Consider the following 24,976-nt stretch of genomic DNA (forward strand, 5'->3'; position numbering starts at 1 on the left):
CGCGCATCCAGACACAATCGGTTTTTTCCCGGCTTACGTACCAGCGTCACGCGGTTGCTCCACGGGCTCTCGCTGGTTTCGATGACTCCGAGGCGCAACATTTCGTCCACCTCGGCAAACAACAGCTCTTGCACCGCGGGAGACACCGGGTAGAATCGCTCCTTTACGGGTACGGCTCCCTCGATTAATTGAATTTCGTGCCTTTCGAGCGTCGTTCTTCCCAAACCATGTGTGTCGAATGCCCTGAAGTTGTTCTTCACCTGGTCCAGACGTGTCTGCTGCGTGTGCGTGAATTCGTGCGGTTCCGTTGGTCTACTCCTAGTCAGCACCTCAGCATCAATTTCGGCTAATTCCTTGTGTCGTTCTAGGCCTACTATATGCGGAGCCAGACCAAACTTCCGCCAGAAATCGACCCCTAGGTACAGCGGTTGTTTCAGCGAGGGACACAGGAACAACTCCATAGTCTGCTTCTGGCCTCCATACGTCATTACTGTCGACACATGTCCCAGTATTTTATGAGGAGTGCCGCCCGCTGTTTGTACTGAGAATTTCTTTGTCTTGAAGTTTCAGCTCCAATTCTCCTATCAGTTCCAGGCCACCTTTCCCCAGAAGGCTCACCGATGCCCCTGTATCCAGTAGTCCCATCAGCGTCCTCGGTCCCAACTTCACTCGTGCGAATGGCCTGTCATCCTGACGAATTGCCGAGTGGACTGCAGCACACACCTGGAGCCGCCTTCTCTTTCGCCCCTGAAACCTGTCCCGAGCCCGCTGTGCTCTGACTGCTCCCGTTCGGATACTCTCATCGAGTTCGTCCCCCATTATCCGATTCCTGGCCCGTTCGTACTGCCGCTGTCTTTCCTTTATCGGCTTGCGCTCGGACCATCTAGCTTCGGGTAATACCGCTTGGTTAACCTTATATATGGTAGTGTAAATATTCTTATTGCTACTTCTTTCCTTAGGGGTATCTAATTTAACGTTGGAGGGCCTATCTATTGGCTGCTTCGCGGCGACGTGGAACTCGACTCCTCCAATTGCGTCGTGCTCCTTTTCGCGTTTCCCGGCCGACATTTAGGACATTTAGGGAGGATGACCCCGGCCAGCCCGCACTTGTAGCAGAACAGGTTACGTACGGCCGACTCACACTCAAAATAGGTGTGACCCGGCTGAGCGCAATTCCAGCACTTCAGCTGGGTGCGGTCGCCTCCGGATTCCCTCGTCCTATGGACAGCATCCAATGCCTCGGTCTGTTCCTCCGGGTCGTGAGTGTTCGCATCCAATTCATGTACTTTGTGATCTTCCCTGCGCCTACTACCCCCATGGTCTGGACCGCTCCTTGTCCATCGCGTCGCCAGCAGTTTCTCGGCGTCCGCACACTCTTCTCGCAGCTTCTGGAGATTTGGTATCTGCATTGGATAAATCACCCTCGAAATTGCATCCCTAATATTGATCTTTATGATCTTTATTAGATCATAATCCGAGAACGGATTCAGCAATCTCGACCTCAACACCAACATCTCCTGGATGTACTGGTCCGCCGACTCCCCGTGGCGTTGTCGGCGTTCCCTGAGCTCTTGCTCTCGCTCGAACTCTGTCCGACGAACTTGAAACTGCTGCTGGAGACCATATCTCAGATTCGGCCAGTCCGGCATTCCTACCGTCCGCACATGCATCCAGTACCAATCCCTTGCGTGGCCACTGACCAATGTGTGAAAGGCTTTCAACACCTCCGCCCACGGTACCTGGTAAGACGTCTGTAGATGCTCCACCCGGAATATGAATTCCGCCATGGGCATCCCCTTTGGATCGCCGTCGAAGCTAAGTCCCCATCTTCGTATCTGCACTTGCTCCTGCCTAGCCTCTCCGAAACTCGGTCGATTCCTGTTAGGGTTTGCTCCTGCGCCCATCCCGTTGAACAGCCACTCCTCCACGGGTCTCTGATCGGCTTGGGTCCTCTGATCGGCCTCCAATGTTCGGTTGTCCACGAACAAGTGCGTTGGATGTGCTTGCTGGTTCCCGGGTGCTTCCTGTTGCCCTCCTCCCAGACTGGTTGCATTTGATCCCCGATTCCTTCCATTCGCATCACTCGCCGTTCGCTCCGCTTTTAACGAACCCACCACAGCGTTGATCTCTCGCATGAACTCTAGCATGTCTGCTTGCATTGACGATCTCAGCGCTTCCATTTGCTGCCCGAGCGACGCTCGGTAGGTCTCCTGTGCTTGGGCTAAGGCTGCGTTCACGGCTGAGCTTAACTCGGACGGTAACACCAGGTCCTTACGGGTTCGCTGTTGACCTCCTACCGCTCCGGCCTCTGGGTCCTCCTGGTACAACCCCGCATGTACGTTTTCCGCCACTTGCGACGGCTCTTCCGGCCTACTGCCGTCTTTACCGTCCTGGGACCGAGTCGTCGGCATGTTGTACGGCTGGTACCTGCGCTGTGCCTCTGGGCTACGCCTTGTCTTTCCCGACCCTTTAAAAATCTTTGGGTCACTCATCAACCAATTTTCCTAACGTACTCCTTTCCTTCGTCTATTCCCTATCTACTTAACTATCTTGGTGATAAATAAATTGGATTGTTTATTATCTGACTACCCTACTCCACTAAACACCTAGTTCCTGGCTAATTAATCCTCAATACCTTCAATCGAAACGAGAAAACAAATAAATAAATAGTGCAATAAATAAATAAGCGAATAATTAATTCCATGTTTAGATAACCAAATAAATAAATCTAAATACATACATCGGTTAATTTAAATCAATAAATTGATAAATCTAAATATCCAAACTGATTCAATCAAATAAATAAACACCTACATCTACAATTAATCGCCTAATTAAATGCCACACTAAATAACTAAATACTTCCTCTCCCAAACAAAAACTCTTTTTCCGATGACTTGCCTAATGCCTACTTCTAAAATTGCTTTTAAACAATGCTAGCGAGAATCGTCAGTCCTCAAAAAAAATTATTTCCCTTTGGGTTTTCTTGCTTCGGCTTTCCAATAGTCTGCTAAATCACTAACAAAAAAAACATATAATTCCCAAACTGCTTCAGACAAAAATTCACCTTTAATTTGTTTGGTGGGACGAGAGACAACTGCATTAATTGTTTTGCAGGTGAGCGGACTCCCTTCTTTTCCCCTTGCTATTTACCTTCGCTTACTTTTTCTAAGTGCCAACTCCCTTCGCTGTTTCCTCCCTCAGATCACCGTGGCTCCCCCAGAATCGGACAACGACGTTAATGCCTCTGGACATAACCCGGACCACGACTCGACAGATCCTCCGGCACCTCTTCCTCTTTTCAGATCCAGACAGCGAGCTCCACGAGTCGGACAACGAGGCTACTACCACCTGGTAATACCTGGACCACAACTCGGGACACACACTTCCTTCCCTTCTACCTCCGATACATAACTACCATGTCCATTTTCCTCTCTTCTACTCATCTCAGCGGCTACGACGGCTAGGATTTATTCCCGGCTCGCGGACCGGCTGAGTTTCGTTCTACCAGGGTTCCATTTTACACCGTGTCTTTAAGACTCGCGTTTAAAATCGATCCCTTCTATTACCATTGGGCGCCATTTGTTATGATCCGCCTCTTTGCCACCCTGGCCTATCGTTCCCAGCTAGCTCACGGGGAAGTCAGGGGTGCTTCCGACCCGATAAGCCAGGGGACGGATTGAACAAAACAAAAAAACATACAAAAAAAACAAATCTTGTCCTCGTTGGCACTTTCGTCAGCGGGGATAGTTGGTTTCGTTATCCCTAGCAGGGTCCCACCCTTCCATGAGCGCCACCTTTTGAATTCGCTCCCTTTTCATATTCAGGGTCCCGCTCTTCTTCTCGCTCTCGTCCCACCCAACTACCGTTTTCTATTCACTCATGACTCTCTTCAAATATTCCTTTTATATCCATTATATTTTCTTATTTATCTTGAACATTATTAATTAATAATAATAAATAATCTAGGTTTATATAAAGGAAACAAATACTAACACAAAAATACTAACAAAAAAAAATAAACCCTATTTCGGCCGAGTTGGCAGCCCCCTTTGATAGAAGTTGTTGCTTCCTGATGCTTGCTGATGTTTACGTTTGATCGTGGTGTTTTTTTATATGATCGTGATATATTGTTTAATTGTGGGTCGGACGGGGGTAGATGTGCGAAATGTGGTGATGTTATGTGATGTGTTATGAATGAGGGTATACATGCGTGGGTTGTGTGTGATGTGGGTGGATGAAGGTGGGTGTGTGTGAATCGTGTGTGTGGATTTCTGCTTTGAAGTCCGGATTCTTTCCCCGGGGGGGGCTGGTGTGTGGGGACAGAAACGTGTCTCCAGTCGGTGCTCCGCTGACGGTTCCTTGGTGCCGGTGCTCCGCTGACGGTTCTCGCATCAGTTTTCCAGCCTGGCCAGTACCGGGATGCTGCTGCCGATGTCCGCCGCTTCTGCTGATGTTGATGCCTGCCGCTGATGTCTTGGGGGGATCGTCGTCTCAACGATCACCGATTTTGTTTCCTTTTTTTCTTTCAGGGCACGTGCGGCCTCCACTCTTCTCCACCGGAAACTCTTCTTTTTTTTCTTCCTCGCCCCGTTTCCTTTTCTCCCACGCAACTCTGCCACTGCTTCCCAGGATCCACTGTAGATGCCGCTGTCTCTTTCTTCTCCAGCCCTGATACCTATCGGCTCTCTCCAAAACCGCCCATAACAAAATTTGCCTTTTCCTTCTTTTTAAGTTAATACATTAAATCTCATGCCAAATGGGAATATATAAACGGAAGTTGTACTAAATGTCTCTGATTCTTTTTTATCAGATATCCCCTAGTCAGTGAACCATCAATACTATCGAATGAACCCAATTCCACCTCTATGTCAGCGCCGGTTATAACAAATTACACAAGTACAAAAAAAATAATATAATCAAAAATGCCGGGATTTCGAATGCCCTCCAACAAGACCCTGGGAAACATATGCGTTTACGGCGCTGTTGCATCCATATCAGCGGTCATGTACATGCGCTGGAGGATGGAGGATCGCGTCAGATCCTGTGATTACTACAAGCTGGCCATCAGTGCCAAGGGAGCTGTGAAGCTGTTGGGTGAACCTATAAGAGAATCGGGCATTGATCTTTCCAACGCAAATAACAACTGCAATGCGGAGAAGGCACAATTGGAGGTCTCAGTGCATGGCAGCAACGACAAAGGTAAGCTAAAGGAACAGAAGATGTACCTTTACTGAGAATTTCACCACTTCTCTGCAGGAACCCTGTACTTCTGGGCGACCAATCTACCAGACAAAGGCTGGCTGATTGACCGTCTGGAACTGGAAACAAAGCGTAATCCAGATAAGCGTTTTCTCCTCAAGAAATCCGAAAAGTCCGAGCTAGACTATGTTCTGCCCGAGGCTCATAGCCCACAGCAGTGGGAGAATGCCATATTGCCCAATCCGCAACAGCAAACAGAAGCCTCGCAGCAGGACAACGTAACGAAGAGGATTTATGAACAGCCCCTAAACGAACGACCACAACCACAGGAGGCAGGACACTGAAAGAGCCATTAAATGGGTTATAGAAATGTAGTAACAATTTCCGATTTAGTTAGTTTATTCTCATTAAATTTTACTAATTCAAGCAATCTTAAATGTTTAATATTTAAGTTATTTTAATTACACATTTATTGTTGTTGTTTTAAAAAAATTAAAGTCTTTCGTTATTGAAAAGCTGGCTAAAATGTCAATTATTTTGCTTCCTATGCTAGTAATCGGGAAGTGTTTGAGTTGAGTAAACTTGACGGGATGAATGTAGGTAGTACTATTGAGGTGTTACTGTGGCTGTGGACTCTAAAAATAGTTGAAACACATTCTATCGGAGGCGCAGTTCCAAGTGCAAGTGCAGCCCAAGTCAAGCACTCTTGCAATTGGACGGGACGGTCACGTGCCCACACACGAGCTGCTCATATTGTGTTTGTCTTGTCTTGTTTAAAATTAGAATAATACATAAGTCAAGAGTACTCGTACCGTACATGATAAAAACCGCGTTTAATGCTCATCTTAAACGATAAAGGCGACAATTGGTGGCGACTGACTGACTGTGACCCCAAACGAGGCAACAGCGCATCGTTCATTGTCCAAATCCATTTAATTGAATCATCTCGGATCGTAATTAAATATATCTATATAGCTATGCATGTGCATTCATCGTTAGTTTAGTTATATATAACACATTGTAAATACACGTTGTATATATGCATGTATGTATATGTATGTCTGTATGTTGTATATAGGCAAATTACAGACATTTAGTTTAAAGTTGTATTCGTGATCGTGTATTGTTCCTTCTGTTCCTCGGATGTTATAATGTTAATGCTGCTGTTTCTTCAGTTACATATCTCGACGCTTGGCTTTTGCAAGTGGAAGACTGTTGGGCCGCTTAGTCGAATGCTGCTGTGTCCCCTCCGCCTCCGTCTCCGCTTCAGCTTGCAGCTCCTGGTCTTATTGCGTTTTCAGCTCCTTGCAAATGCTGTACGAGACGATTTTGCTCCAGTCGATCTTGGTCCTGGTTGTGGGCGGTTGGCGGCGCATTGCCTTGAAAGTTGTGTCCGACATCGTTTGATAATTCTCCGAAATGGCCAATTGGTACTCGTTTTCGGCCTCCTCGATGAGGCGCATCACTTCCTTGGCCATCTGCTGCTCGTTGGTGACCATTACACTCTCGCGGCACTCCTTGGAGGACACTAGCTGAACGTTCCCGTCCTCGTAGTAGTGGACCTGCACCTTCAACACGCCCTTCAGCTCGGCCAGGCCACTGCCCGCCTGGAAGGTGACGTGCCACTGCGAACGCCATCGGCCGTTCCAGTAGTTCTTCGGCTGGAACTGGTGGTCCTCAATGCAAATGATTAGCGTGATCTGGTTTCCTTGCGACTTTCCAAAAACCGAGCTGACCTGCAAACCCAAAAATCACGTTATTGTGTGCTTTAACAATGGATTCGCTCCTTTACCCCTTGTCTATAGTGACAGGCAGTGTATGCAAGCGTCTCCAAGTCCAGGGCCGCCCTCCACGGCTCTGAATCGGCATCCGCCTCCACATCCTGGTAGTCGGAGGCCTCTTTCCGTAGGTGGTCGTACTTAAAGGCCTTGTTTGTACGTGGATCATAGAAGCGACCGTTGCCTGAAAGATTATTTCGTTGCCTTATCAGTGGGAAAAGGAAAGTCTCTGGCTTTTGGTATGTATACTTCACCAAAGACGAACACCCGAAAGATATCAACAAAGTCGACCTGTTTGGGGTTCGTGACTCACAATTAAGTGTTAGCATTGCAGGCGAGGGGGGATGGGATCGCTGCTGCATGACTATGCCCATATATGGGCAGATTCACTGATGCCTGATACTAACCCAAATCGTTGAACTCCGATATAATGGCGCCATGGTTGCTGTTCTCGATGCGCACCGGTGTCAGCTGGTCCTTGTTGTACTGTGAGAAGGCGTGGCTGGCACCGTCCTTCAGCAGGGCGTCGTTCTTGAGGAGCTCGCGCACATCGTTGAACACCTCGTTGAACTCGCCGGGCGGAGCGTGCAGAATGAAGTCGGACACAATGCGCACCTTTTCTGCATCTGTAATCTGTGTTTGTTCCATAATTCCGTTGGTGATTCACGAAATCGGTGCAGGTGCAGGGGCAGGGGCAGTTGTTTGGTTTGTGTGTTCTTTTCTGCACTCCTCGTTGCTCGTGCTCTCGTTTCTATGGCCGGTGCGGCTGGGCTGCGTTTAGTAGTAGTACTATACTGATAGCTCAACTGTTTTTCTTAATGCTTTTCCTTTGATATGATATACAAAACTATGTGATCTTTTTTCTCAAAATAGGACAACGATGACGATTCAGCAGGGCTGGAGAAACATCGATGGCACTATCGATGGTTTTGTAATTTGCGACAGATGGTTTTTCGATATATCGTTTGAGAGAAAATGAATTTAACCGCAGCGCACATAAAAATGAATAAACCAAATACCCTAACGAGAAACCGTTATAAATGGCATTCATAAATGTTCATAAATTCGATTTTAATATAACAGCTTACCGCTGCAGGTACAGGCGCATCTCTAAGAGAGTTGCATGCTGAGCTACCTAGAGAAGGAACCAAATCGACTAAATTTACTATATTACTATATTTCATATTATATTAACGAAATAGTGTAAACAAAGGCATATACACGCATCATCAAGAGAATTTATTCTTCAACGGCCTAAAATTATGTGGGCGATCTTATTCGACGGAATATCAAAATCGAAAATATTTTTTCCAATCATTAACGGCGAACGATTGACCTATTGTAGACCAAGGTGGTGTTTCAATTTTCCTCCGAATATAATGCAAATTCAATCATTTTAGCGCAGTTAAGATTTTGTGGCTTTTTTTTTAAGTTCAGATGAAAGATGGCATGAATCTACAAGAAGAATTTACATTTTAATATTTTCCGCCATTTACCTCAAGTCGTTACCTCTATTTAAACAGAGGGCCCTAAAGTGGGTTTAGTTCGGTTTTTCATCATACGAGACGCTAATTTGTTGTTGAGGAACCAAAATTGAGACAAAAACAAAAGCAATCGCCGTAGAAAGTATTTAAAACAAGCCAGTCAATTAGAAAATTGATTTATTAATCGGATTAAATTATGTGGGCTGGGCTGAGAGATCATCTAGCTAGTAATAGTCGACGGAATATCAAAAACGAGGAATACGTATAATATTACTTGGATTTGTCAGTATATTTACGGTATATTTTTCAAATTAGACGGTATATATTTCTGAGGGTCGGACGGTATATTTTATCGATAAGTCACACTGGTCACTCTGCAATTCACACTTTTGAATCGCGCGGTTGTTGCGGCGCGTCGATCGCGGACTAAATAAAAGCTAGATCGTGTCGTACGAAACATTTTCGGCTAGATTCGGGAATGAAACGAACAGAACACTTTTACGATTAATTTACCAGTAATTTCGCTTAAAGTAATAAAGTAAGGAAAACAGTTCCTTGAAACACGAATGAGTTGGTAACAAGTACCAAATACCAAAAGACTGAAACCACGACACACACACAAACGCGCGCGCGCCTGCCTACAAGTGTGTGTATGGTAACCACTTTTTTTCTACCTGGTCTTACCTGTTTTGCGGTGTGTGAGAGAGCGGCGTCCGAAGAAGGGAGCGCAAAAGAGAGTGTGTAAAAAAGATAAAAGTGAAGAAAATAACAGAAAAAGCAGCAGATAAATCGGAAAATACCTGGAAAAATAATAAAAGCGCGAACTGTACGTGTTTCGTTCGATTTGTTTTGTTTCAATTTGTTCGATATTGATGTTTAGACGGTCTCCCGGCAGCTGTTCCTGCTGGTTGCCATGAAAATGCAGTCTAAACAAACGGTGGAACGTCGACGTCAGCGTTAGTTCGCACTTACACACACATACACACACACACATGCTCACATGCACCCATGCATTGAGAGATAGAAGCTAACAAAAGTGGAAATAGAAATACAAAAACAGCAGAGCAGATCAGAGAGAACGTAAAAGTAAAAGGTGTGCGGTGAAGTAGTGGTAGTGATCGAGTGTATACCGTGTGTGTACCCGTGTGTGCACCCGTGTGTGTGTTCCAGTGGATAAATACTGGCGTGATTCACAAAAGAAGTGCTCAAAAGTTGAGATATGGCGGATGTCTGCTAAATGAAATTCCACAAGTGTTCCACCAACTGCCATAAAATGTCGGTCAGCAATCACCTCAATCTAAATCCGAATCCAGCACAGCAGCAGACACACCAGCAGCACAAACGAAAATGTCGGGATCGGAGTCACAGTCAAATCCACATCCACAGCCACAGCCACAGGAGCAGGCTGCTCATGGCCGTGGCCGTGGCCCTCAGCATCATCTCACCCGCCCTCTCAGCCCAGACGCTGCCGGATAACAACAACTACACCGGCGACAATCGAAAGCCCGCCTTCAAGAACTGCGCGGGCTATGCGCCTTCCGTGAAGGAGGAGCAGCTCGAAAACACCTGCGTCTTCATGGTGCAGGCTACGGATCCCGATCCCAACCAGGAGATACGCTACAGTATCGTCCAGTCGCGCTCCGAACGACCCAAGTTCTTCATAAACCCCACCACGGGCGTCGTTGTCACCGGCCACACCTTCGATCGGGACGAGCCCATCCACGAGAAGTTCGTGTTTGTCACCGTCCAGGCCACGGACAACGGCCTGCCGCCGCTCGACGATGTCTGCACCTTCAACGTGACCATCGAGGACATCAACGACAATCCCCCGGTGTTCAACAAGGCGCGCTACGACGAGTCCATGTCGGAAAATGCACAGGTAAGTGTGGACGACTCGAACTGTCCCGCACAACGGAGGACCAAGCACGCGGACCCTGGATTACTGCCGCTTGGTCTTTTCCTTCACTCTTTGTGTGCGACGGTCCACGAGTGACGTCATGCCACCGCCCCCCTTGAATGATGTCATGATATTTAAGCAACAATTTAATTGGCTTAGTGGCAATTTATGGGTCATTGCCTTTGTCGCCTATCCGTCGCCCACCTGCCCCCACACACACATACACATCACAGAGGCTCCCGCGACTTCCAGCGATAATTAACAGCTCCGTGGGCTCTGCGTTCTTCGGGCGAACACATCTTGGGCGGAACAAGTTTTCCTGGCAGCAACAAGCAGCGTAGGAGGCCTTCAGACGGGTTTGAGTTCGCCTTTTCTCTCTGTTTTTCCACTAGTTTTCGCACGACGGAAAAACTCTCGCCAGGCAATGGAAAAGCTTAGTGGAAGCGAGAATAACGAATTGGTGTCCATGTACAGTTTGTCCGCAAAGTTTTGTGATACAATACAAGAAACCTGTGAAAATTCCCTTATATTCTGGATAGTTTCTTATTCTATGCCGAGCCATAAATCTTGAGAATCTTTTTTGAAACACATGTTCCCCGAGGGGAATTAATGGGATCCACAAATATATATTATTCCAGGAAATTATCTCAAGCTTATGGAATGGAATACAATTTCCGCCAGCCAGTGGTGCCATACAAATCGTTCGGGGGAGAACCCCATTTCCCCGTTTCCATTCCGCTTTCATTTCTGTGTAGTATTTTTAGAAAAGCTCTCTGAAAGCCGAGCATTTTCCTTTTAAAGGTTTCAGCTTAGGTTGCACTTTTGGTCAGGAGGGAAGCGCAGTGGATTTCGCGAAGGAAAGATGTGCCTATTCCTGATTTGGGCAAACTTGCAGGAAAGTGAGGTTTAGAGAGAGACCCCGTCCCCCTTAAACGTCTTTGTGATATTGTTCGAGGCCTTATACCCCATGTCTTTTAATTGCAGCCCGACGCGGTGATCATGTCGATCAGTGCCAGCGACTTTGATGACCGCAACAACAGCATCATCGAGTACGAGATACTGCGGGAGCGCGGCTTTCAGTACTTTAAGATCGACAGGGAGTCGGGGATCATCTATCTGAATCGACCGATTGACAAGCGACCCGGACAGTCGTACACGATCAATGTGAGGGCGTACAACATAGTGCCGGATCAGCCGCAAGACGCCCAGATCGAAGTGCGGATACGTATTGTGGAGTCCTCGATCAAGCCACCCACCTTTGTGGACCCCATCGATACGCCCATCTACCTGAAAGAGGACCTCAAGAACTTCTCGCAGGCCATAGCCACGCTGACGGCTGTCTCCAACATGCCGGACAAGCCTGAGGTGATCTTCGAGCTGATCACCGGCCGCACGGAGCAGACAAACGGCAAGAACACGTTCGTCTTCAATCAGCTCGGCAACGAGGTGACCATCAGCCTGGGCAAGCACCTCGACTACGAGGCCATCACGGACTACACCCTCACGATGAGTGTGCGCAACACCTTCGAGCTGGGGGCCGAGCACCAGATCAAGATCAAGGTCGAGGACGTCAACGACAACATTCCCTACTTCACCGAGGTCAAGTCGGGCACCATTCTCGAGAACGAGCCGCCGGGCACGCCCGTGATGCAGGTGCGCGCCTTCGACATGGATGGGACGGCGGCCAACAACATTGTGTCCTTCGAGCTGGCGGACAATCGGGATTTCTTCGCCATCGATCGGCACACGGGCAACATTACGGCCCTCACGACATTCGATCGGGAGGAGCGCGACTTCTACAACGTGAAGGTGATCGCCAGCGACAGCTCCCCGTCGAGCCTTTTCGACAACGGGGAGCCCAATCGGGGCCACCAGGTGTTCCGGATCTCCATTGGCGACAAGAACGATCACAAGCCGCACTTCCAGCAGACCAAGTATCTGGCGGACAAGCTGCTCGAGGATGCAAACACCAATTACGAGGTGATTGAGGTGATGGCCGAGGACGAGGACAACGCCTCGCAGATCCTATACAGCATCGAGAGCGGCAACGTGGGCGACGCCTTCAAGATTGGCCTGAAGACGGGCAAGATCACGGTGAACCAGCGCCTGGACTACGAATCGATCACCGAATACGATCTGAAGGTGCGAGCCTTCGACGGGATCTACGACGACTACGCCACGGGGGTGATCAAAATCGAGGATGTGAACGACAATCCGCCGGTGTTCAAGCAGGACTACAGCATCACCATCCAGGAGGAGCGAGCCTTCGACAACTGCATCCTGACGATCGAGGCATACGATCCGGACATCAAGGATCGCACAGCAGACCAGCACATTGTCTACTCGATTGTGAAGGACGACTACAAGAAGCTGCTGACCATCGACAACAGCGGCTGCCTGCGGCTCATCCAGCCCCTGGACCGCGATCCGCCCAACGGCCACAATAACTGGCAGATTCTGATCTCCGCCAGCGACGAGGACGGCGTGGGCACCACCCTCAAGTCGGTGAAGGCGGTGACCATCACCCTGCAGGACATCAACGACAATGCCCCCTTCCTGGTCAACGAAATGCCAGTGAAGTGGCCCGAGAACCGAAATCCCGGCCAGGTCGTCCAGCTGCAGTCGAACGACTTTGACGACGTCCAGAACGGTCCGCCGTACACCTACGGCATCGACAGCGAAGCCTCGCCCGACATCAAGACCAAGTTCAGCATCGACAACGACTACCTCTTCGCCAACGTGATGTTCGACCGGGAGGAGCAGAAGGAGGACTACATACCCATACGCATCAGCGACTCGGGGGTGCCACGGCAGAGTGCCGTGAGCATACTGCACCTGATCATCGGCGATGTGAACGACAATGCCATGACTGAGGGCTCCTCCCGCATCTTCATCTACAACTACAAGGGCGAGGCGCCCGACACGGACATCGGGCGGGGGTTTGTCGACGATCTGGACGACTGGGATCTGGAGGACAAGAGCTTCAAGTGGAAGAACGACATCTCCCACGATCAGTTCCGCCTTAATCCCAGCACGGGCATGATCACCATGCTCCAGCACACCGGCGAGGGGGAGTACGTGCTGGAGTTCACGGTCGATGAGGAGTCCACCTATATACCCTACCACTCGGTGGATGCCGACGTCACGGTGGTCATCCGGGAGCTGCCGGAAGAGGCGGTGGACAAGAGCGGCAGCATCCGCTTCATCAATATCACCAAGGAGGAGTTCATCTACGTGCCCCGGGACATGCAGTCCCCGGAGGCCCTATCCCTGAAGGACCGCCTCCAGCACTCGCTGTCGAAGCTCTTCAACACCTCTGTGTCCAATGTGGACGTCTTCACGGTGCTCCAGAACGAGAACAACACGCTGGACGTGCGCTACTCCGCCCACGGATCGCCGTACCTCTCGCCCGAGAAGCTCAACGGAATGGTGGCTCAGAATCAGCAGCGGCTGGAGAACGAGCTCGATCTCCAGATGCTGATGGTCAACATCGACGAGTGCCTGATCGAGCGGCTCAAGTGCGAGAGCTCCTGCACAAACGAGCTGCACAAGAGCTCGGTTCCCTACATGATCTACTTGAACACCACCTCCTTCGTGGGCGTCAATGCCTTCGTGCAGGCGCAGTGTGTGTGCGAGGCGCTGCTGTTGAACCACTGCCTGAACGGCGGGACTCCGCGCTACGGGGAGAACGATGTCTGCGACTGCATCGACGGCTTCACCGGGCCCCACTGCGAGCTCGTATCGGTGGCTTTCTACGGCAGCGGCTACGCCTTCTACGAGCCCATATCCGCCTGCGACAACACGAAGATCAGTCTGGAGATCACACCACAGGTCGACCAGGGCCTGATCATGTACCTGGGGCCCCTCAACTGCAATCCTCTGCTGCCGCTGTCCGACTTCCTGGCCCTCGAGCTGGAGAAGGGCTATCCCGTGCTGACGGTGGACTACGGCTCGGGCGGCATACGTATCAAGCACCAGCACATACGGATGGTGGCCGATCGCTCCTACCAGCTGGACATCATCCTGCAGCGCACCAGTATCGAGATGACCGTGGACAACTGCCGCCTGTCCACCTGCATGAGCCTGGGCGCCCCACAGGGGCCCAACGAGTTCCTCAACGTGAACGCGCCTCTGCAGCTGGGCGGCAGTCCCGTCGATCTGGCGCAGCTCGGACGGCAGCTCAACTGGACGCATGTGCCCACCCAGCAGGGATTCTTCGGTTGCGTGCGCAACCTGACGATCAACGAGCACCCCTACAACCTGGGAATGCCCTCGGTCTTCCGAAACATTGACAGCGGCTGTCAGCAGTCGGTGGCGGTGGCCTTCAGCTTCGGCATCGATCGGAACTTCATTATTGCTATCATCGCGCTGCTGCTGATCATCCTTCTGGCCGTGGTGGTGCAGAAAAAGCAGAAGAACGGCTGGCACGAGAAGGACATCGACGACATACGGGAGACGATCATCAACTACGAGGACGAGGGCGGCGGCGAGCGGGACACGGACTACGACCTGAACGTCCTGCGCACCCAGCCCTTTTACGAGGAGAAGCTCTACAAGGATCCCCACGCCCTGCAGTCGGGCATGGGTCGGGATCCAAACGACATACCCGACATCGGGGACTTCCTGGGCGACAAGAAGGAGAACTGCGACCGCGACTCCGGCGGCCTCACCGTCGACGATGTGCGCCACTACGCCTACGAGGGCGACGGCAACTCCGACGGCAGTCTGTCCAGCCTGGCCTCCTGCACCGACGACGGCGATCTCAATTTCGATTATCTGTCCAACTTTGGACCGCGCTTCCGCAAGCTGGCTGACATGTACGGCGAGGAGCCCTCCGACGCCGACTCCAATGTGGACGACGAGCAGGGCTGGCGGATCTAGGAGAAAAAGATGACGTAGAAATGCAAAAGACTTTTTATACGCTAAGAATTGTATGGATACTGACTGGTGTGGAGAGGAGGATGTGCAGGGGGACCGGGTGCCGGCCTAGCCGGGCCCAAAGTCTCCTCAAGAGCTACACATCTGTATGTACAAGAAGTATATATAGCCCATTTTTTTTTATATAGAAGAGTGGAAAGGGAAGGGGCACGTTGAGGACACGTTTTTGTTTTCTGTTTTGTAAATGCAAAAAGTGATCTTGATCTTACGTAAGCGTAACTTTATCTACATATATCTAGACTAGACCATAATCCTAAACCTAAGCAACTGCGAACAAAACACAAATTTATGCAGAGTGCAGTGTATTCATTAACAAAATCAAGAAGAAATCGATCCCAATTGGAGGAGGAAACAAAATATTCCTATGAAGCGAATTCAGAAACAAATTGCATTTTACTTTACATATTCCCAACATTAGTCCGTAGTTTATCTGATAGTTTATTATCACATCCCATACATGATTTCAAGACAAACAAAACACTTCATTATATCAAAAGTTGAACTCAATTTGATAGACAAGTTGATAAACTAAGCTAAATATTATCCTAACCTAACCGTTTACGTATATCAGCATAAGTTCTTAGGGTTGTCGTTGTCCCCTAGTACTACGTGTATAAATCAGCTTAAACATAAATCTAAATCTAAATCGAATCGATCTAGCGCGAGAGAACGGAGTACCGATTGTGCAGCCTATATCCATGCTATATAGGCATGGAAATATAGTTTATATTTATAAGAAAATGTTCAATAAGTCTTATACCATAAGGGGGAACCCCTACTTTTTACATGCCAAGGCGAATCAATATTAAAGAAACAATTTATTTATAACCGAGGATAGTACGTACTATATTAAACAAATGCATATCATTTACAAACCAACGAGAAAGCCACACAAACACACACACAATAATTGTGTAAAAAAAAAAACAAAAATAACGAGGGGGAACGTTGTGAGTTGCTGCGGACACCGCAACTCTACAGTTATACCCGATACTAAGTCAGTATGTCTCTCCTCCGGCAGACGCCGCTAATATTAAACGACACGACAAGAAGTGCGTGCGAGAGAGACAGAAAATCAGTCTGAGCGTGACGTCGGGTGCTGCGTAGCCAGTGCAAATTGATTTGTTCCTTTTGGCTATAAAAATGATCTGATCTGATCCAGATTCAGCAATCTGATATATATGATCATTATCTATGCTTCTGCGTTTTTAGTTTTCTCGTATCCTCAATATTGTGGATGCAACAGATTTTCGTCCTTTGTGGGGGCGGAAGGGGGTGGGGCGAAATTTTGAGATATACGTTTTATAGTGAGATCTAACAGGAGTGCGGATACCAAATTTGGTTACTCTAGCCTTAATAGTCTCTGAGATTTGTGAATATCCCCAGATTTTCATCCTTTGCGGGGGCGGAAAGGGGTGTGGCGAAATTTTGAAACAAACTCGTCTCGGTCCGATATATTAGGAGTGTGGATACCAAATTTGGTTGCTCTAGCTTTTATAGTCTCTGAGATCTAGGCGCTAATGTTTTACTCTAAGCAAAGCCGGCTATGCTACGTGTGTGTTAGAGAGAGACAGGGCGAGAAAAAATTATATTGTTTTCTTGATTCTGGCTATAATAATTATACGATCTGGTTCAGATTTTGCACTCTAGAAGATATAGCCATCTTCTACGATTCTTCGTTTTTAGTTTTCTCGTATCGTCGAAATTGTGGATGCCACAGATTTTCGCCCTTTGTGGGGGCGGAAGGGGCGGGGCAAAGTTTTGAAATATTCTTGTAGCAGTGACATATCACAGAAGTCTGGATCCAAAACATCGTTGCTCTCGCTCTTATAGTCTTTGAGCACTAGGCGCTGAAGGGGACGGACAGACGGACAGACGGACGGACGGACAGACGGACAGACACAGACAGACAGGCTCAATCGACTCGGCTATTGATGCTGATCAAGAATATATATACTTTATGGGGTCGGAAACGATTCCTTTTGGACGTTACACACATCCACTTTTACCACAAATCTAATATACCCCAATACTCATTTTGAGTATCGGGTATAAAAATAATAAAATCGAAACATAGTCCCTCTTGTGTTATTCAGTTTGGCGGGTGAGAGATAAGCGCGAATGCGGATGCAATGGAGTGCTTATTGGAAATCGTGGATTAAATACCCTACAAGTCGGAACAACAGCTGGTTTAAGGGGCTCTAGGGCACTCCACGTAGAACATAACAAATGGAAGTGCTCCACACTAGACAAGTACCTAATACGTACATACATACGGTACCGGACTACTGGATACGTGGTGGTACATAGAGTATGCTCCGCTGGTTAATTGGTAAGCCATTGGCTGAGGGGGCACAGTCGTTGTTGGAGGAAAAGCGTCATTATCTTATCAGCGGAAAGTAGGTTACGCTTGCCTTTTGGATTTGTCCGTCCATCGCCCGTCGCCCGACAGTTCGGTTTGAACAAATCGATTGCGGCACAAGTCAATGAACAAAATTGGAGCAGTTCACGGGTAAATAAGCGGCAAATGGAAAATGGAAAAATTCTTGTTGTGTGTCTGTGTATCTGTTGGAGCAGGTGCTGCAGCTGCATCTCCCTACATACGGGTATAACATCCGTTGCTGTTGAACTAAGATTAGCATGACTGATATGTCAGGAGTCGGCCCAGAGATCGCCACTGTAATGGCTTAGACATACATTTGTGGGAGCAGCTGCATCAGGGACTGTCCGGCATTGCAGCTGTCGAATGAGGCTACTCTTGGAAGCTGCAAGATCTTCTCTACTTTGAAGTAAAAGAGTTGCAGATTCAGTGTCAGAAATCAGTTCCTTCAAGTTACTTTTCAATAGACTCTTGTACAATATTTTTTATTCATACAAAACTCCACAAAAAACCCATCCACCCACTTCAACTTTTTGAACAAGATCCATTGGAATCGACATGGATGAATGTCAAGGGTCTATCAAATACTGAAATTTCAAATCAATTCAATGCATTCTCAAGTACAACAGCATATTTCGGCTACCTGCGGCTCATTCAGCCCCTGGACCGCGATCCGCCCAACGGCTACAGGAACTGGCAGATTCTGATCTCCGCCAGCGACGAGGACGGCGTGGGCACCACCTTCAAGTCGGTGAAGGCGGTGACCATCACCCTGCAGGACATCAACGACAATGCCCCCTTCCTGGTCAACGAAATGCCAGTGAAGTGGCCCGAGAACCGAAATCCCGGCCAGGTCGTCCAGCTGCAGTCGAACGACTTTGACGACGTCCAGAACGGTCCGCCGTACACCTACGGCATCGACAGCGAAGCCTCGCCCGACATCAAGACCAAGTTCAGCATCGACAACGACTACCTCTTCGCCAACGTGATGTTCGACCGGGAGGAGCAGAAGGAGAACTACATCCCCATACGCATCAGCGACTCGGGGGTGCCACGGCAGAGTGCCGTGAGCATACTGCACCTGATCATCGGCGATGTGAACGACAATGCCATGACGGAGGGCTCCTCCCGCATCTTCATCTACAACTACAAGGGCGAGGCGCCCGACACGGACATCGGGCGGGTGTTTGTCGACGATCTGGACGACTGGGATCTGGAGGACAAGAGCTTCAAGTGGAAGAACGACATCTCCCACGATCAGTTCCGCCTGAATCCCAGCACGGGCATGATCACCATGCTCCAGCACACCGGCGAGGGGGAGTACGTGCTGGAGTTCACGGTCGATGAGGAGTCCACCTATATACCCTACCACTCGGTGGATGCCGACGTCACGGTGGTCATCCGGGAGCTGCCGGAAGAGGCGGTGGACAAGAGCGGCAGCATCCGCTTCATCAATATCACCAAGGAGGAGTTCATCTACGTGCCCCGGGACATGCAGTCCCCGGAGGCCCTATCCCTGAAGGACAGCCTCCAGCACTCGCTGTCGAAGCTCTTCAACACCTCTGTGTCCAATGTGGACGTCTTCACGGTGCTCCAGAACGAGAACAACACGCTGGACGTGCGCTACTCCGACCACGGATCGCCGTACTACTCGCCCGAGAAGCTCAACGGAATGGTGGCTCAGAATCAGCAGCGGCTGGAGAACGAGCTCGATCTCCAGATGCTGATGGTCAACATCGACGAGTGCCTGATCGAGCGGCTCAAGTGCGAGAGCTCCTGCACAAACGAGCTGCACAAGAGCTCGGTTCCCTACATGATCTACTCGAACACCACCTCCTTCGTGGGCGTCAATGCCTTCGTGCAGGCGCAGTGTGTGTGCGAGGCGCTGCTGTTGAACCACTGCCTGAACGGCGGGACTCCGCGCTACGGGGAGAACGATGTCTGCGACTGCATCGACGACTTCACCGGGCCCCACTGCGAGCTCGTATCGGTGGCTTTCTACGGCAGCGGCTACGCCTTCTACGAGCCCATATCCGCCTGCGACAACACGAAGATCAGTCTGGAGATCACACCACAGGTCGACCAGGGCCTGATCATGTACCTGGGGCCCCTCAACTACAATCCTCTGCTGCCGCTGTCCGACTTCCTGGCCCTCGAGCTGGAGAAGTGCTATCCCGTGCTGACGGTGGACTACGGCTCGGGCGGCATACGTATCAAGCACCAGCACATACGGATGGTGGCCGATCGCTCCTACCAGCTGGACATCATCCTGCAGCGCACCAGCATCGAGATGACCGTGGACAACTGCCGCCTGTCCACCTGCATGAGCCTGGGCGCCCCACAGGGGCCCAACGAGTTCCTCAACGTGAACGCGCCCCTGCAGCTGGGCGGCAGTCCCGTCGATCTGGCGCAGCTCGGACGGCAGCTCAACTGGACGCATGTGCCCACCCAGCAGGGATTCTTCGGTTGCGTGCGCAACCTGACGATCAACGAGCACACCTACAACCTGGGAATGCCCTCGGTCTTCCGAAACATTGACAGCGGCTGTCAGCAGTCGGTGGCGGTGGCCTTCAGCTTCGGCATCGATCGGAACTTCATTGTTGCTATCATCGCGCTGCTGCTGATCATCCTTCTGGCCGTGGTGGTGCAGAAAAAGCAGAAGAACGGCTGGCACGAGAAGGACATCGACGACATACGGGAGACGATCATCAACTACGAGGACGAGGGCGGCGGCGAGCGGGACACGGACTACGACCTGAACGTCCTGCGCACCCAGCCCTTCTACGAGGAGAAGCTCTACAAGGATCCCCACGCCCTGCAGTCGGGCAGGGGTCGGGATCCCAACGACATACCCGACATCGGGGACTTCCTGGGCGACAAGAAGGAGAACTGCGACCGCGACTCCGGCGGCCTCACCGTCGACGATGTGCGCCACTACGCCTACGAGGGCGACGGCAACTCCGACGGCAGTCTGTCCAGCCTGGCCTCCGGCACCGACGACGGCGATCTCAATTTCGATTATCTGTCCAACTTTGGACCGCGCTTCCGCAAGCTGGCTGACATGTACGGCGAGGAGCCCTCCGACACCGACTCCAATGTGGACGACGAGCAGGGCTGGCGGATCTAGGAGAAAAAGATGACGAAGAAATGCAAAAGACTTTTTATACGCTAAGAATTGTATGGATACTGACTGGTGTGGAGAGGAGGATGTGCAGGGGGACCGGGTGCCGGCCTAGCCGGGCCCAAAGTCTCCTCAAGAGCTACACATATGTATGTACAAGAAGTATATATAGCCCATTTTTTTATATAGAAGAGTGGAAAGGGAAGGGGCACGTTGAGGACACGTTTTTGTTTTCTGTTTTGTAAATGCAAAAAGTGATCTTGATCTTACGTAAGCGTAACTTTATCTACATATATCTAGACTAGACCATAATCCTAAACCTAAGCAACTGCGAACAAAACACAAATTTATGCAGAGTGCAGTGTATTCATTAACAAAATCAAGAAGAAATCGATCCCAATTGGAGGAGGAAACAAAATATTCCTATGAAGCGAATTCAGTAACAAATTGCATTTTACTTTGCATATTCCCAACATTAGTCCGTAGTTTATCTGATAGTTTATTATCCCATCCTATACATGATTTCAGGACAAACAAAACACTTCATTATATCAAAAGTTGAACTCAATTTGATAAGACAAGTCGATAAACTAAGCTAAATATTATCCTAACCTAACCGTTTACGTATATCAGCATAAGTTCTTAGGGTTGTCGTTGTCCCCTAGTACTACGTGTATAAATCAGCTTAAACATAAATCTAAATCTAAATCGAATCGAGCTAGCGCGAGAGAACGGAGTACCGATTGTGCAGCCTATATCCATGCTATATAGGCATCGAAATATAGTTTATATTTATAAGAAAATGTTCAATAAATCATTGCGATATGTATTTTTGTAAGCCTTTTTCCCGTATCTAGAAGAGAGGGTTCCATAAGGGGGAACTCCTACTTTTTACATGCCAAGGCGAATCAACATTAAAGAAACAATTTATTTATATACGAGGATAGTACGTACTATATTAAACAAATGTATATCATTTACAAACCAACGAGAAAGCCACACAAACACACACACAATAATTGTGTAAAAAAAAAAACAAAAATAAAAATAATAAAATCGAAACATAGTCCCTTGAGTGTTATTCAGTTTGGCGGGTGAGAGATAAGCGCGAATGCGGATGCAATGGAGTGCTTATTTGAAATCGTGGATTAAATACCCTACAAGTCGGAACAACAGCTGGTTTAAGGGGCTCTAGGGCACTCCACGTAGAACATAACAAATGGAAGTGCTCCACACTAGACAAGTACCTAATACGTACATACATACGGTACCGGACTACTGGATACGTGGTGGTACATAGAGTATGCTCCGCTGGTTAATTGGTAAGCCATTGGCTGAGGGGGCACAGTCGTTGTTGGAGGAAAAGCGTCATTATCTTATCAGCGGAAAGTAGGTTACGCTTGCCTTTTGGATTTGTCCGTCCATCGCCCGTCGCCCGACAGTTCGGTTTGAACAAATCGATTGCGGCACAAGTCAATGAACAAAATTGGAGCAGTTCACGGGTAAATAAGCGGCAAATGGAAAATGGAAAAATTCTTGTTGTGTGTTTGTGTATCTGTTGGAGCAGGTGCTGCAGCTGCATCTCCCTACATACGGGTATAACATCCGTTGCTGTTGAACTAAGATTAGCATGACTGATATGTCAGGAGTCGGCCCAGAGATCGCCACTGTACTGGCTTAGACATTCATTTGTGGAAGCAGCTGCATCAGGGACTGTCCGGAATTGCAGCTGTCGAACGAGGCTACTCTTGGAAGCTGCAAGATCTTCTCTACTTTGAAGTAAAAGAGTTGCAGATTCAGTGTCAGAAATCAGTTCCTTCAAGTTACTTTTCAATAGACTCTTGTACAATATTTTATTCATACAAAACTCCACAAAAAACCCATCCACCCACTTCAACTTTTTGAACAAGATCCATTGGAATCGACATGGATGAATGTCAAGGGTCTATCAAATACTGAAATTTCAAATCAATTCAATGCATTCTCAAGTACAACAGCATATTTCGAGTACCAAAACAGAAAAAACCCACAAATTTCCTCAAAATGAAAAATTCTTTTTGCGGAAATGCCACACAGAAAACAAAAAAATAGAGCTGAACTGCTGACGGACGACAGATGTCTTTTCAATCTTTGAGTTTCGGTTAACAGAAAAAAAAAACTGCAAGAAGTTTTGGGCCGGACATGCCGACGCTACGTGAGGGTTTCACCGGCGACATGTGGCATGGTAGAGGGGCTCGCAGTCGTCAGGTCGAGGGAGAGAGAGTGACAGAATGAACAAATTGAAATGGTTGAGTAATCAAATAACCTCTTCTGGCGGCGGCTACCTGTGCGCAGCTGCAGCAGCTGCCACCGTCACCGCAGTACACTCCTCAGGTGTGTATGGGGCCCGAGAGCATGGGATGGCATGGGATAGGATGTTTGGCCAATGGATTAACATAACAGACGAGAAGAAATGAAAAGAATCGGGGAAAAAGAGATTCAAGCAGTGGAGAGGTAGTAGAGGTAGAGGCAGAACAAGCCAAGCCATGTCGAGAGCTACCTGTACAGTGTGGACTCTCTCAGATACATGAACACGAACACACACACAGGTGTGCCCAGACACAGATACTGAATGCAAGTCTTGGCTCTCTCTTTCGCACACACACATGCGTACTCTCTGAGAGAGAGAGGTATCTCTCAGATACTCACGCACACACCCAGAGAGGCAATCTTTAACGGACAAATGAAAGCAAATCTTTGTGCTGTGGCAAACTTGGCTTGAAGTAAAACCAGTATTTCCCAAGCGGCTCCAATCGAGGTGTGTATCTGTTGGATACCAGCACCTCTCTTTGGATTCTTGAGTGCAGATCGCAGAGCGCGGGCCCAGTTTGAGTTTTTTCATTCCTCGGACTCCAATCCACTCCACTCGACTCAACTCGTTCTGTCACTCACGACACCCGACGCCCGCTTCTTGTGACTGACAAAGATACAGATACACAAAACAGACACAGCTCCAGCTCCAGCTGCAGATACAGATGGGGATGCAGGCGAGTAGTATTGATGGGGCACGTCTTGGCGTTTTACTACCTGTTGATGGGGAAGCCAAAGCTGAGGCTGCTGCCAAGGCCTCGCTTTGATTAATTACAGTGGAACGGAGTGGAATATCCATGGCTATGGCACCCAAAGTACTCATTAACACTCGCTGGCTATTCATCATAGTTTCAATTACAATAAAAACTAGCCAGACAGGCCGACGACTACCTGTCTACAGATTTCACATTTCCTGCGAAAGGACTATTCATTTCATATAACCTGAAATGAGAAAGACAATAGTTGAACCCAAGCCGATTCCGAAGAGGCGGGAAAAATGTTAATAAATTCCGCCTCTTTCCGTTTGGAATGTTTGGAAGCCGCAAGATCTATTGCTGTCTAGCTGGCCTTTGCCAAACCTTTTTGGCTGGGAAATTTCATATAGATTTCCGAGTTTTCGCTAATGAATTCCTCCCTCTTCCGTCCTGCTTGCAATTAGCACTTCTTTCTCCCGGCCCCTTGTCCACTTGGAGGTGCATTTGGCTCTGCTGCTGCTGGTTCGCCTTCGGTTCTCCTCCAATGACCACAATACCCATGGGAAACTTTATTTGTTAGGTTGAATATTTCCTAGTTATATGCACTTGTATGATATATAGTATAGCGACCACAGAAACGGCCTCCTGCCCCCTCACCAAGACACCTTATAGGGCACTAATAACTCTATGAAGTCGGGTACGTGGTCTCTGTGCTAAAGCGCTTATTAGTTGGCCCGGCAGAGGATCCTCTCTTTCTCCCTCTTGTTCGGAATGCATAATGATGAGCGCGCAGAGCTCATAAAGGGAAATTTTCATAAAAGCCAGCAAAAGTCGAAGAAGACGATAAAATGCCGCTGACCATCGGGACGTGCTCGCCATGCTCTTCTGTGGTCTCTTCGATTACCGATGCCCGGCACGTACTCGGGCCTGATTTGTGGCGATCAGCAGGGATTGTTTTGTGCTGTATTGTTAGTCGCAGAACGCAGAAAAACACTGGTGGCCAAAATAGAAGAGCAGGCCAGAGGGATTACCAATAAAGGTATCGAAGGAACCGAGCAAAAAACGCAATTCTCGGAATGCAAAATTCTCTGTAAGCCAAAGCCAAAGCCAAAGAGCGGAATAAATAGAAATA

General features: G+C 48.8%; 4 protein-coding genes across 5 annotated transcripts; 3 read left to right on the plus strand and 1 right to left on the minus strand.

Moving 5' to 3' along the window:
* Nucleotides 1-4,691: 4,691 nt before the first annotated feature.
* LOC117192274 lies at nucleotides 4,692-5,668 on the plus strand. The gene is made up of 2 exons (XM_033396930.1): nucleotides 4,692-5,202; nucleotides 5,260-5,668. The coding sequence occupies exons 1-2, from the start codon at nucleotides 4,926-4,928 to the stop codon at nucleotides 5,544-5,546; spliced, it is 564 nt and encodes a 187-aa protein (XP_033252821.1). The 5' UTR covers nucleotides 4,692-4,925; the 3' UTR covers nucleotides 5,547-5,668.
* A 343-nt stretch (nucleotides 5,669-6,011) lies between these two features.
* Nucleotides 6,012-7,888, minus strand: LOC108158862 (F-actin-capping protein subunit alpha). The gene is made up of 3 exons (XM_017291594.2): nucleotides 7,388-7,888; nucleotides 6,995-7,164; nucleotides 6,012-6,938 (listed from the first exon to the last, which is right to left on the minus strand). The coding sequence occupies exons 1-3, from the start codon at nucleotides 7,626-7,628 to the stop codon at nucleotides 6,489-6,491; spliced, it is 861 nt and encodes a 286-aa protein (XP_017147083.2). The 5' UTR covers nucleotides 7,629-7,888; the 3' UTR covers nucleotides 6,012-6,488.
* A 968-nt stretch (nucleotides 7,889-8,856) lies between these two features.
* LOC108158857 (DE-cadherin) lies at nucleotides 8,857-16,132 on the plus strand. Of its 2 annotated transcripts, none has more exons than XM_017291588.2 (2): nucleotides 8,857-10,343; nucleotides 11,346-16,132. In XM_017291588.2, exons 1-2 carry the CDS (start codon nucleotides 9,702-9,704, stop codon nucleotides 15,240-15,242), a joined length of 4,539 nt encoding a protein of 1,512 aa, XP_017147077.2. In that variant the 5' UTR covers nucleotides 8,857-9,701; the 3' UTR covers nucleotides 15,243-16,132. The 2 variants fall into 2 exon arrangements, with proteins under 2 accessions (XP_017147077.2, XP_033252819.1); XM_033396928.1 differs by lacking the exon at nucleotides 8,857-10,343 and adding an exon at nucleotides 11,181-11,256.
* Nucleotides 16,133-18,226: 2,094 nt separating this feature from the next.
* LOC117192273 (DE-cadherin-like) lies at nucleotides 18,227-21,761 on the plus strand. The gene has a single exon (XM_033396929.1). It carries the CDS (start codon nucleotides 18,242-18,244, stop codon nucleotides 20,804-20,806), a length of 2,565 nt encoding a protein of 854 aa, XP_033252820.1. The 5' UTR covers nucleotides 18,227-18,241; the 3' UTR covers nucleotides 20,807-21,761.
* Nucleotides 21,762-24,976: the final 3,215 nt, after the last annotated feature.

Source organism: Drosophila miranda (genome assembly GCF_003369915.1).
Source record: "Drosophila miranda strain MSH22 chromosome Y unlocalized genomic scaffold, D.miranda_PacBio2.1 Contig_Y2_pilon, whole genome shotgun sequence".
NCBI lineage: Eukaryota > Metazoa > Arthropoda > Insecta > Diptera > Drosophilidae > Drosophila > Drosophila miranda.

Bases quoted from the DNA above. Each gene is read 5' to 3' on its own strand.
- LOC117192274 (XM_033396930.1), top strand. From the start codon at position 4,926: ATGCCGGGATTTCGAATGCCCTCCAACAAGACCCTGGGAAACATATGC. The intron at 5,203-5,259 runs GTAAGCTAAAGG...ACTTCTCTGCAG, and splicing joins GCATGGCAGCAACGACAAAG to GAACCCTGTACTTCTGGGCG.
- LOC108158862 (XM_017291594.2), bottom strand. From the start codon at position 7,628: ATGGAACAAACACAGATTACAGATGCAGAAAAGGTGCGCATTGTGTCC. The intron at 7,165-7,387 runs GTTAGTATCAGG...ATAATCTTTCAG, and splicing joins ATCGGAGTTCAACGATTTGG to GCAACGGTCGCTTCTATGAT. The intron at 6,939-6,994 runs GTAAAGGAGCGA...TTGGGTTTGCAG, and splicing joins CCTGTCACTATAGACAAGGG to GTCAGCTCGGTTTTTGGAAA.
- LOC108158857 (XM_017291588.2), top strand. From the start codon at position 9,702: ATGAAATTCCACAAGTGTTCCACCAACTGCCATAAAATGTCGGTCAGC. The intron at 10,344-11,345 runs GTAAGTGTGGAC...TTTTAATTGCAG, and splicing joins CCATGTCGGAAAATGCACAG to CCCGACGCGGTGATCATGTC.
- LOC117192273 (XM_033396929.1), top strand. From the start codon at position 18,242: ATGAATGTCAAGGGTCTATCAAATACTGAAATTTCAAATCAATTCAAT.